Below are 14062 nucleotides of genomic sequence, written 5' to 3' on the forward strand. Positions count from 1 at the left end.
AATTTTAGAGTACAAGAACTTAAACTTTAAACATTTGATTGATAATAAAACTATTGATATTTGATATTTTGGAAATTTGCAAACATGAAGGATATAAGAAAAAAAAAATGTAATCCAATGATAGATTTCTCAGAATTTATATCCAATAAAAAGATATTAAGTGTAATTATAGTCATTATCTATAATCAAGTTTGTAGTTAAACTTTGTCCTTATGAAATTCATATGACTACAAGTATATGCTAGGTAGTGGGTTAGAAGAATTTTTCTTCAAATTTGTATGGAGAAAAACTGTATCCAACAATCAAACCAATATGTCATTTTTGGATTTCAGCTATATACATGGGAAATGCTAATACTACTAAAAATATTATTACATGAGTTCTATAAACTTTCACAACAATAAATGTGATTAGTGGATTTCATCGGCCAAAATGGGCAAATGCCCTTTTCGCACAAACAATCCAGCATTTTGCTCTATTTTCCAAAATAATTAGGGAAATGCCTCTGTTTTAAAACTCAATTTTCTGAAAATCGAGTTAAGTCCTATAGTGGCCTTTTTAAAGAGCCTATAGTGACGTTTTAAGGATTTATAGTGGCATTTTGGAACTCAAGTTATAGGTAAAAAATAAAAAAATTGCCTATAACTCGAGTTCATGGAGCTCGAGTTCCAAAATGTTACTATAAACTCCTTAAAACGCTACTATAGGGCTCCAAATTATTATTATTTTTTTAAAACTCGATTTTTAAAAAATCGAGTTATAAAAGAGGGATATTTCTCTAATTAGTTTGAGAAATGAGACAAAACACTACTCTTTTTGCACAAAAAAGGCATTTGCCCATTTTGGCCAGATTTCATCAACATAATAAATGGGGTGATTGTTTGATGACAGATTAGTAATTTACTAACAGACATTATGCAAACTAAGCAAACACATCCCAAACAAATATGCTGGCCAATGATATATCATATATTGGCCAATTATATATATGTGACCTAATCAATCAACGTATCTAGATAATGTTACGCATAGACTTGATTGAAACAAGGTTGAAAAGATAGTATACATTCACACACACCAACCAACCATTTGACAAAGAACTAAATAGAAATATAAAGGAAAGTTCACGTGGTTGGAGTGGTGAGCATTGGGATGAAGAAGAAACAGAATCGGAAACGCAATTCACGGAGAAAAAAGAAAGAAGGAAAAGTGGTGAAATTTGACCGGATTTTACTAACAAGCTAGAAAAGCCCAAACACGCGGACATAATTCGTACAAGTTGAAATGGCTGGTAAGTGAAAACAACTTTTGCCATAACACATGGAATTGTGAGTATTGTGAGTTCTAGAAGTTACTCGGTCCATTTGGAAGTGGTGGTCCATCGACTATAGTTGTACATGTCATCTCTAGATAGGTAATAATTGTGGCAAATAGTATCTTGCTACAAAAACTAAAACTAAAACTAAAACTAAAACTAAAATATTGTATGAAAATTATCAACTTGTATCGATCGATATGGTATGAAATTAGCAATTTCAATAATGATTGCCATATACCTAAAATGCTAAAAAAAAATAAAAAATAAAAATAAAACTTTTCAATTGAAGTTCTATAACACAAAGGCTCGGACAAAATTGGTCTTTGCCCCTTTCTATCAAAATATCTAGCATTTTGCCCATCTTTTGAAACCAATTAGGAAAATGCTCATCTTTTGAAACTCGATTTTCTTAAAATCGAGTTTAAAAAAAAAGAAAATAGTGGTATTTTAAGGACATATAGTGGTATTTTGAAACTCGAGCTCTAAGAACTTGAGTTATAGGCAATTTTTTTATTTTTATTTTTTATTTTGAGAAAATCAAATTTGAAAAGAGGGACATTTCTCTAATTAGTTTCAAAAGAGGGGCAAAATGCTGGATATTTTGATAGAAAGGGGCAAAGGCCAATTTTGTCCCAAAAGCTCTATTACTAACTACAAGAAAAAAGAGTGTTTACGCACTATTGGAAAAATGGTTTAACAACCTTGAAGCTTTTTTTAATTTTTAGTACAAATTTTTGAACGTTTGATAATTTTGCTGAAGATAATTTAATGGTCCTTCAGCTTTATAGCTAGGTAAAGCTAAATTAAGAGTATTTCAAAAAAGAAAAAACACCTTTATAATTACACTTCATATTTTATAAATACTGAGCTTTAAATATTATTTTATTTTTTTATAATTTCTCAAACGTTCTATTAAGAGTGATTTTTTTAGCATACAATTCAATAGTTAAGGAATAATAATTTAAACGTTGGATATTTCTATTGAAAATAATAGGAAGTGTCAGTTGAGTTATAAGAGTTAAAAAAAATCATAATAACTTTTACGAGAGAGCAACCTCAACTCCACAATTAAGCTCTAGCTCATAAAAAACAAAAAATCAAAAGCATTTTGAATCTTGATTCGACTGACAATCAGTTTCGTGTGTATAAAACATAAAAGTCAGTTTGAAAATGCTGAGCATGTATAACACATTCCATGGGTCCTGCTTCTAGGTTCCCATGACCAAGCTTTGGTTTATCAAACTCCTATGACCAAATTGGCCATTGAAACGAACGAGCACAGAGAAACATATTTCACGTGGCCTGTTTCTGGCTTCCTACATTCCCATGACCAAGACTATTTATCAATTTCTACGGCCATTGTCTTGAATTGTATTTGTGGGACCAAACAGCAATCATTAAAAAGATTATTTAAAATCTTGCATTAAATTTATTCAAGATGTTAAAAGATAATTGAGAATGTTTGGTATGTTGATTATGTTGAATTTCTATTAATTACATGCAGTTCAAATGACTCCACTTTTTCAAAGATATAGAATATGTGAGTAGGGGTAGTTTGATAACAAAATCTTAAATATTAAAACCCTAAAGTTTAAGAAAGAATATTTTTGAGTTTTAACACGTGTTTGTGAAAAAATCTATTACAACTCAAATACTATTTGCACCATTTCTATCACATTCTCTTTATTTTTCGATACTCAGTATTTAATATTTCCCTAAATTACAAATTACATCATCTAATTTTAATTAAAATTCATTTTAGTCCTCCAATTTTACTTTCGTTCAATTAATTTCTTTAAATTTCAAGTTTATTCAATTCAGAACTCCCACTAGTCTGTTAGAATTGCACCATTTGTTTTTCCTATTTAATTCTTTAAAAAAAAAAATTCAGACACAATACACGTCTCCTCCATCCACTGCAACCACAACTGTGACTTCTTCACCAATCACATCTTAGAGTATAACTCCACTACACTATGGATGTGGTGCTAGTAACTCCCCATGGATCATGTTACTAAGGGTATGTTTGTTTGGAGGGATTTTAGGGAGGATGGAAATTTTAGGAGAGAAAAGTGGAGAGAAAGAAGTTTTAATGAGTGTTTGGTTAGGAAGGGAAAATGAAAAAAATGTAGTGGGACCCAAGTATTTTTTCCTCAAACCTACCAAAATGTTTTCTCCCTAAAATTGGGAGAAAACTGGGGAGAGAGTTATACTTTGTAAGGTTGCTAAATAGACTAAAATGTTAATTTAGCAACCAATACTCTCAAAATGTGTTGTACAGCAAAGGAGGCAAACTAAAAAAAAAATTGAATATCAGCTACAGTGAGCTGCTATAGATAGCAACTCATTAATGTGTGGTGGTTAAAAAAAAATAGTATTTTAATGTGTTGATGGTTGTAATTGTTATTTATTGTGTTTGATATATTATTTTATTATATTGTTTATATTATTTTAATGTGTTGAGTATTAAAATAAAATCTTTGATGTTGAGTGTATTATAAAGTAGGTTGTTAAAATAGATAAATTAGTTTTTTGAGTTAGTAAAAGCTATATTTTTTAGCTTCCTTACTGTGAATGCTCCACCAAACCTATTACTCCAAGTGCTATTTCCCCCATGCACTATTACTAAGTTATTTCCCCAAACCTATTAGTCCAAGTACATGGAATCCAAGGGGAATATAATTTTTTACTTATTTTTTTAAATTATAAAAATATATATAATTCTACTTACAAATTAAATAGTTTTTTAAAAAAATTACACAAATAAATAAGTTGATAAACAAATAAAAATGTTTTTTTTTCCTCTTTAATAACAATAAAAATGTTGATCTAAAGGCACAATTATCTTCGGTTTGTTAACACTGCTTACCTTTTATAGTCTTTCAAAGTCTTTGTTGACTCCACAAACACCTGTTGTGCTTCACAATTATCACTTGCTTGATTCTTTTGTATTGATTGGCGTGGCAATAATTTTGGCCATTTCTCACATTTAAAGAGTGGGTGATGGGTTTTTTTTTAGATAGGTTAAACGTATAGCGTCCAGTTAGCTCAACTGATAAAGTCTTTGATGGTTGTATAAGAGATCTGAGATTTAATCTCCGCCTACACCAAAAACTGATTGGTGTTTTGGTCTGATGATAAAGAGTTATCATTAGGAGCAGATGCCATAAGTTGAAACTCTCTAAAAAAAAGGGTGATGGGTCTCATTTAAAAAAAAAAAAAAGAAGTAAAAATAATGCTAGAGATACAAACTATTTTACAAAATTTTTTACAAACTGTTGATATGGTGAGTGATTATTGGTAAATGAAAAAGTGATATTAATGGTAGGCCTAGATAAAAACCAATAAAAGGTTGGCTATATGTGTCTAAATGAAAACCAACAAAAGGTTGAGCACGTCAATATTTTGTAAAAATATTATAAAATAGTTTGTGTTTGTAGCATTACTCAAGAATTAAAGCTTTTTTTTTTTTTTTTAAATGCAATAAACAAATTCCATAAGAGGTGGCGTTTCGTACGCCATAGGTTTCATAGATCTATTCGCATGTGTTTTTTTTTTTTTTTTAAGGAAAAATCTATTCGCATGTGACAAATATGTTATATACAACTGTTACACAATAAAAAATTATTAGTACACTTAAATTAATATTGATTAAAAAAATAAAATAAAAGAGTAATCTTTTTAGTGTTTTTGTTATGCTCATTGATTTTTCCCCAATTTCATCTATTCCCATAGTGAGAATTTAAAGATCGGATCATACAGAGAATAAGAAATAAGAACTTTTCTTTTTAGGAAAATAAATAAGAACATAGTTTCTCATTTTTTGGTCCGATTTAATAAGTGGTCAAATTGGTGATTTAATAAGCAATTTAATTTATACTTATTTAATAACTAAATTAATTAATTAAACTATAAATTAATAATATTAATTGAATTTTTTTCCAAAAAAAAAAAATTCAAGTGAAATTTCTCCTCTTTTTACATTAAGAAAAAAGAAGTAACAAAACATAATTAGTTAATTTATAATTACAAAATAATAAATTTTTGAATCCATAACTCTAATTACCCCAGCTCACCACTATGCCGAACACAACCATTATGATGGCGAATTCAAAAAAGCATTTCAACAACTGAGTCAAAGTATAGAATAATCAGTTTCCATGTATAAGTAATATAATTCAATCACAAATTGACAATAGAATAATCAATTGAAAAGATTGACGGTCTTTGAAAATTCTACTAAGACATTTTACATAAAATTAAGGTTGAAAATGGAGAGATGAAAAGCTAAATCTAACCCTCTCTTGGAAGATGGTACAGAATTAATTCCACTCAAATTAATTTACAAAATCAAAACCCATCTTGCATAATTACCCACAATTAAAGCAAATAAGAAAAAGATTAGAATGACCAACACCTCCCAACACAATGACTTTAAGCATCAATTGGATGTAAGAAATCTAAAACAGTCGAAGAAAAATAAAATACCTCATCAACTGCACGGCGGTTCCCAAGCCCCCGGCAGTTCCAAGCTAATAGATTCATTGCTGTCGGCGGGGCTGGGACCCAGCCTCCACCGTTAAATCTTCAAGACTCGCTCCTCTTTGCTTTTTGTTACAAACTGCCTCCTCCCCATCCCCTTCAAAATCTCCAAAAGATCTTTTTAACATTCCTATTTTGCTGCCTTCCTTGGTACTACACGAAGTGAGCTCACCCTTGCCTCTAGTTTGGTGTCGAATGGTAGAACGGGTATATCCAGTTTTAGGCTTACCTTTCCCAGCTTTTGGCAGTCCTTGCTGCCCTCCTAAAGTTTCTTCCATAGACTTAATTTCACAAACCCGAGATGGGTGCCAACTCACATGAGATTGGCCACTAGCATCTAGTTCCTTCAACCCACCTATGTTGGAATCAAAACGTGCTAATTCCCTGTCAATTTCCAGCAATTGGGCATTTAAATTCGGCCTTAGCATCTCACGTTCCCTTGGAATATCAACCACGGTATGGCCTGCATCTTGTACTGAAACATGGCTTAGTGGGCTGTCACAATTATCCTCCACACCTTTCTCACTTGGACTTCCCCTTAAAGTAGTGTCCTCAACCTCAACATTACCCCGCTGCATCTCCTGTCCTCCCAAATTCTGACCTTCAGTACCGTGGGGGAGAACCATAACTTCATGGCTGCCCACGTTTCCACTTTCCACACCGTCATTGTCCTGCGTACCGTCCTCTGTTTCACTGTCATCCTCCTCAAAACCTGCCACCTTAACCACCGATTTCCTAGCCAAGTTTGGTGTCATAGCCCTCATCCAAGACCCGAACTGTTTATCATCTTCCTTCAGTACATGTTTGCCTCTCAACCAGATAGGACATTCCCTGTCCATGTGCGTAAGCTTACCGCACCAATGACATATATTGGGCAATCGTTCATATTTGAAACTCACCCAACTGTCTTGTCCAGTCCTAAATGCTAGCTTTCTCCCTCGGCACAATGGTTTTGTGATATCCACTCCAACCCTTACACGGATAAAATTGCTGCCTTCATACACCTCATTCTCCGGATTATTCTCAAACACCTTACCTACCTCAGAAACAATGCTCTTTGCTGTGCTAGAAGGTATCCCTATTGGTAAATTGTGCTATTGAACCCACATACTAGTAGTTTCAAATTGAAGTTTACTTAAATCAGTGAGTTTCTCGGCCCTTTTTAATGCCACCAGATGTTTGTCAAAGGACCATGGTTCCCCATTCATGATCTGCTCCACATCCCTTTCATCCCGAAAAATAAACAGTACCCTGTGTTCTCCCATGTCCCTAACCTCAAAGCCCCTTCTAGTTCTCCAAATCCCCTTCAGAGTCTTCGCAATTGCCTCCATGCTCAAAACCCAACCTGTGTAGAACCTGGCCACCAAGAAAAACTCACGCTCACCCACCCCGTCCTCCACAACGAAGTGCCTTCCTTCTGATTCGGACAAAGAAAACTTTTCCCACAGGCCCGATAGGGACTCCATCCCTCTTCCTGACTTTGGACAAAGCCTAGTGTAGTGTCCTGATCGCCTCACTCACAAGGAGCAGGCACGTTTTTCTCCTGAGGCTAGGGTTGCTAGAGTTGCCGCCCTAGGTCAGAGAAACTAGTAATAATTCTTCGTCCCACATTACTTAATAGTGTGTTGTGTGTAGTATAACTTACTCCACTCTCCCTTAAAAGTTACCATAACTTTTAAGTAGAGTTTGTGGTATGCCTTAATTCATTTGTGTTAGAACTCATTTCCCTCTTCGTGTGTGTGTTTATTTCTCGAAAAGGAAAAAAAAAATGTACAATATATGATAAAGGAAAAGTAAAATAGCTAGATAATGTAATGTGTTAAAAATAATATAATTTTTATTTAATTGATAAATCAAGAATAATAAATTGTGAAAAATCTGTTTTGAGCCATAACTGTTCTAATTATAATAATTGAATATCACTTAGATGCAACATCAATTATTACCTATGCGAATTCACAATATAGTAAATCAAGGAAAAATCTTAAGTAGTCCTAGAGTATAGTGAAATAGTGCTCTCTCCTCTCACATTCATGGTGGAACCTACTATAAATTTAATGAGTGGACCCCACCATGAATGTGAGAGGAGGGAGTACCTAAGAATTACTCATAAATCAAATAGTCATGTGTACAGGGTAATTCTACAGTACCCCCATTTTGTGTTAATTGGGTAAATTTTGGGTGCTATATTATATTAACTCTTTTGATATGGATGCTATATGAAACTATTTTTCCACAAGTCCACATATGAAATAATAAAGCATTTATTATTTCTACCACAGAGAAATCCATTACAAGTATCTTGACTGCTACTTACTCTACTACGTGCACATCGCAAGAAGGAAAAAATTAATTTACAAAGAAATCCACTACAATGTGTTTCCTTCACATCTATATTTGAATACCATCATGGCAATAATTGAAAAATAGACAATCAAAAGCATCTTGCAATGGGCCTACATGTCTGGATCATTCATTTCTAAGTTCTCAACAAGGCAACTTTTAACTTGTAAGAATTTCTTATTGTGCCCTCTGCAACTCAAGAGGTAAGTGAAATATCTACACTTATACAGTATGGCTATCTACATGTAGAAAAATGAGATATTCATAAGAGCACATCTCTCTACATAGAGCCTCAACTATTCATCTATATAACTAAAATGATTCAACAATTTTGACTCATCTAGCTCAAACTGAATATATCAGCAAGTTCAAAATCATACAAATAAGTTAAAAAGAATTTTTTTTTTTTTTAAACAATGACATTCTAAAAAATTAGTTTGTAACTTCATGCATATGCATGGATATACTTAAAAGATACACATTAAAATGCATAATATAATAATCTTACATATATAATTTAAATATTATTGATAGTCATTCTTATATATATATATATATGTGTGTGTGTGTGTGTGTATATATTTTAACTCTTTAAAAAGTCTCTTGTAAATATGTTATTAGGTAGAAAATGTAAATTGTCCATTTTTTAAAAATATTCTTATGTTCATTAATTCTAGACTCTTTAATTTTTGTACACAATAACTCACTTGAATGGATATTTATGATATGGTCTCACATTTGATTTCAAAATTAAGAAATAAAACTCTCTTAAAAAATAAATAATTCAAAACAAATGGCGCAAAATTGAACTTCAATTGTAGAATCTAATTAGATTTTCTCTAGACTATACCTATTTATATACATATAGATGACTTATAAATTTGATTTGTTTTTAGTTATAAAAAAAAGGTTCATAAATATAAAATCATTCAAACTCTCTCTTCCTTTGATTTTATATATAGTGATAGATATATGATTATGTTTTTTTATAATTTATTTATATTGGACTCCTCGTTTTCTATTCTAAATTAACTTATATGGCACAAAAATTAAAAAAAAAATTGATTAAATGGAACACGTGCCGTAAAATTAAACTTTAATTGAAATCCAATTTTTACACTGAACTAATTAACTTGGTTCAAAATTTAAAAAAATTTCATTAGATGGGATTATATATATATGACTTATAAACTTAAATTGTTTTTAGTTCTACAAAAAAAAAATAATAATAAGAAAAAGAAGAAGAAAAAAGGCTCATAATTAAATATAAAATCATTCAAAAATTATGTTTTTTATGGTTTACTTATCTTGGTCTCCTCGTTTTTTATACTAAATTAATTCATTTGGTACAAAAATTAAAAAACTTAGATTAGATGGGACACATGTTGCAAAATTAAACTCTAATTGAAATCCAATTTTTACATTGAATTAACTCATTTGGCACAAAAATTTAAAAACTTTGATTAAATGAGACACGTGGTGCAAAATTAGATTATAATTTAATTTCAATTTGAAATCTAATTAGATTTTCTCTTAGTTTTACCTATTATTATTATTATTATTATTATTATTATTATTATAATATATATAAGGATATGATGAACCTCTAAGAGGTTTCTTATAATTTGGAAGTTGAGTAATAATGTAAATTGTTTGTTTTTTATCTAAAAGCCAAAAAAAAAAAAAAAACAACCTGGGAAACTTCGCTTGAATTCCGAGTCCACTTTTTTCTTTTTCTTAAAAAAATAAATAAATTAAATCGAAAACCCAGACTTGTTTCTGTCAAACGATCTGAATCGCGGTGAAGAGGGAGGGGTTACCTGCAAGTGGGAGTGAAGGCACCGGGAACGCCGAAAAGGATGACCTTCTTACCGGCAGCGAGGGAGTGTACGGACACAGATTGGAGGTCGTCTTTGTCGTCGAAGTAGGAGAGAGAACCATCTGGGATCACGTTGCCAACTGCAATCGGGGCCATTTCTCTCGTGTTTGTGTTTGTGACTTTTATATAATAATAATAATAATAGATCTGTTTCTGCTTCTGTGCTTGTGTTTGTGTTTGTGACTCTTTCCATATTTTATATTGAACCCATAAACACTAAAATTAAAGAGGCGTTGCTTGTTTTTCTTTCTTTTTTTTTTTTTTTAATTTATTTTTTTATTATTATTAGCTGGATTTGACCAAATTTTGGCGTCCGGCGACCACACATTTGAGCGTTTGCGTGTCACCTCACTGTCATCTCAAGTGGGGCAGGTTTAGTACGGACGGTTCATTTTTTACGTTGAGAGGATTCCCATTAAAGGTGTTTAAAATTCTAAATACTATTTTTTAGTATCTTTAGCACTTCAAACAATAAAAATACACTTCTATCAAATATGCTAAATGTTAAAAAAATTTAACATCAAGTTATAGTGAGCTGTTATCAATAACATCTTATTGTAGCTAGATTGTAAAAAAAAAAAATTTGTTTTTTATTCTTCAACAAATCTATTTCTTATTTCTATCTCTTTCCTATCTCACTTTTCTCTTCCCTCTTCCCTCTTCTCTCTCTCGTGGTTCGGCGTGGTCTAATGGTCAGGGTCGTACTGTAGGTTTTGATTTTGGGTTGTGGGTCGTGGTCTTATGGTTGTGGGTTGCAGTCTGATGGTCTGATGGTCATGGGTGGTGGCGGTGGTGATGGTTTGATGGTCGGCAATTGTGGTCCGATGGGCATGAGTCATGGGTTCGACAGTCCAATTGTCGTTATTTTGGTTCTGCATGGGTTTTGGTTCACCAATCTACTGGGTTTGTGTATGGTGTGAGATGAGTTTTGGTTCACCAATCTACTGGGTTCCTGTGGGTTTAAGTCACCAATCTAATGGTTTTGGTTCGGCGTGATGGGTTTGCTTTTGTGGAGGTTTGCTGTGGTGGGTTTGATGTTGTGGGTTGAATCCGAATTGGAGGGTTGCCGTGGTGGGGTGTGTGTGTGGTGTGTGTGTGTGTTTTGCTTAGTGGTTTGATTGGCAATGATGGATTGGGATGTGGATTTATTGTGTGTGTTTTTTGCTTGGTGGGTTTACTGTGTGTGTTTTTTGCTTGGTGGGTGGATGTGGTGGTTGTGGGGTGGATGTGGAGGTTTCTTTTTCTTTTCTTTTTTGTTAGTTGTGGCATGGGTGATAGGTTTGTGGTGGTTGTGGTATGGGTGGTGGGTTTTTGGTGGGTGGTTGGGTGGTGAGTTTTGTGGTGACTGTTGGAAGTGTGTTGGTCGGCGATGCTGAGAATAGTTGGGTTGAGAAAAGAGAGACAGAGGAGAGAGCGACAGGGAGAGAGAGGAAGAATAAAAAAAAAAAAACATTTAAATGATGTGGTAAAAAAAAATAGAAGTTTTGATGTAGGTTGTATTGTAAAGTGATGTGCTAAATGTTGTAAGATTGAAATTTAAAACCATCTTGTTGGCTTTATTCCGTGCCAATTTGCTTGTAATTTAACATTAGTAACCCTGTATTTAGGTGAGATTATTGTAAGGATAGTGTGTGAGATGATGTGAAGAAAAGCACAAGTATGTGCAAGAAGGCAGAGTTTCGCGGCTAGAACTCGCGGCTTACTCACGACTGGCAAGTTGCCAAATGCAGGTACGTGAGATGCACACAGGGGAGCTAAAGGGTCACGCCAGCAATCGCACTACAGGACAAAAATCCCAGGCTGGTCAGGCCGTTACGTCGCGACTCTGACAAGCCACGAGGTCAAGCCGCCAATCAGCCCTGTTTGGCAAAAACTGTCTCTTCGTATTCCAAACACACACTACTATATATAGACCCTTATACCCACTAAATTGAGAGAGCTTCCAGAGAGAATTTTGTGAGAGAAACTCTAGAGAAAAACAAGATTGTCTCATCCCCAATCTTTACATTAGAGACTCTACAAATTCCTCTACTCTCTTCCTCTCCATTGTAACATTCTTGAGAGGTGATTGACCAAATCCTTTTCTCACACACACCCACGTTTGTGAGAAGGTTTATTTGGTGCTAAGAAAAGCAGTTTGGAAGGAACCAATATACATTGGTTGATGCTATGGTCTAGTAGCGGAATCCAGAAAGCTAAAGAAGAAATAGGTTCGGCGTAACCTCGTTGGAGCAAGAAGCTTGGAGGGCTTAGGTACTTGGATAGATTAGGCTTGGAGGGTCTTCTGCTGTTCATGTATCCCAACTACATTCTTTAGTGGATTATTTGACGCTTGGAGGGCAGCGGAGAGGTTTTACACCGAGGACTTCGGTTTCCTCTTTGATAATACATCGTGTGTTGTCCGTGTGTTTGCATCTTCCTTCCCTTTATCTTTACCTTATATTTACTGCTGTGGATGTGTTTATATTTGGCATAAATTAGTTATCAATTCTGTGATTGGCTTATATTCATGTTCCGCACATTAATTGTTTGATTATAAGCTTGAATTGATATTTTATAATTTGGGGTCTAAACGTTCAAGGGTGTTTTAGACACAAATTGAACTTTCAATTGGTATAAAGCAGGTACACTTATTGTTGTTTTAATACCTGATTGTGATCCTTGACGCCTTGTTGAGATGGATAGGTCTCAATCTCTCAATGTTCCGCCATTTTTTTATGGTAACAACTATATGCCTGTATCTGAAAAATAGTTAGAATGACGGGCCATTCGATGCTCTATTCGATAGACACCGGTGATGCGGTTGAAATAGGTTGGGCGAGGACGGAGGCTGAAAAATCCACCTGGGATAAGGCAGCTCTTACGACAACCAATGCTAACAGCAAAGCCTTAAATGCTACATTCTGTGATGTGTCTTCAGATGAATTCCACAGGATATCTTATATGACTGTAGCCAAGGAAGCTTGGGAGATTTTGGAAACTACATAGAGGGGACTAAGAAGGTGAAGGACACAAAACTCCAAATGCTTACCACCAAATTCGAAGAGCTTAAGATGGGAAATGATGAGCCCTTTGATTCGTTTTGGGAAGCTCAACGAAATTGTCATTGCTAAGCTCAATCTTGGTGAGAAGATTAAAGATACTAGTGAGAAAAATCTTGAGGTCCTTGCCTGAAAGCTTTAGAGCAAAAGTCACTGCCACAGAAGAGAGTAAAGACCTGGATGAGATCAAAATTCAGGAGCTAATTGGGTCTCTCCAAACGTATGAACTAGGACTGCCTTCCCACAAGACGAGTAAATTGGTTGCTCTTAAAACCATCACCGAAAAAATGAATGATCCTTCCGAAGAAGATGGAGTGGAGTATGAAGTAGCGTACCTTGCCAAAAACTTTCCGAAAATTTCTGAAGATGAAGAATAATGGGAAACCATTCAACAGAGGGAAATTTTCATCTTCAAGAGGTGATAGGAAAGAGTTTACGAGGAAAGAAAGGAAGGATGTTCAATCTTCTTCGGACATTGTGTGTTTTTGAATACAATGATCATGGACATCTCAAGAAGGGGTGTCCCAATTTCTTGAGAGGGAAAGGCAAGGCGTATGCCACAATGCTAAATGATATAGACTCTTCAAATTCTAATTCTGAAGAGAGCTGTGACGGAGAAGGAAACTACTCCGCATTCATGACTATTGCACATGTGGAATCCTCGGATGATTTGGGTTCACTAATGAAGGAGCTTAGGGAACACTTTGATTTGGAGTCTATTGGGATTGTTGAAGAATCAGAGGCTGAAGAAGATGAAGATACAGCTAGTCTACAAAAGAATTACGCCTTACTTCTTGAGAAATTAGGTGAGTATACCAAGGTAGCAAAAGCGGCTGTGAAGAAGATGAAGAGAGCTGAGAAAGACTACAAATGTCCGCTGGTAAGATACAATGAGGCAAAGTGTGAGATTGAAGCATTTAATGGTGAGCTACTTACAAA

At 34.0% G+C, this 14062-nt stretch overlaps 1 protein-coding gene across 1 annotated transcript; it reads right to left on the reverse strand.

The window, feature by feature from the left end:
• Positions 1-9946: 9946 nt before the first annotated feature.
• LOC136065464 (peroxiredoxin-2-like) lies at positions 9947-10336 on the reverse strand. Its single transcript, XM_065768662.1, has one exon. It carries the CDS (start codon positions 10176-10178, stop codon positions 10020-10022), a length of 159 nt encoding a protein of 52 aa, XP_065624734.1. The 5' UTR covers positions 10179-10336; the 3' UTR covers positions 9947-10019.
• Between the last annotated feature and the right edge of the window lie 3726 nt (positions 10337-14062).

This window comes from Quercus suber, unplaced genomic scaffold (assembly GCF_002906115.3).
Source record: "Quercus suber isolate HL8 unplaced genomic scaffold, Cork oak 2.0 scaffold_983, whole genome shotgun sequence".
Classification (NCBI taxonomy): Eukaryota; Viridiplantae; Streptophyta; class Magnoliopsida; order Fagales; family Fagaceae; genus Quercus; species Quercus suber.

Bases quoted from the DNA above. Each gene is read 5' to 3' on its own strand.
- LOC136065464 (XM_065768662.1), bottom strand. From the start codon at position 10,178: ATGGCCCCGATTGCAGTTGGCAACGTGATCCCAGATGGTTCTCTCTCC.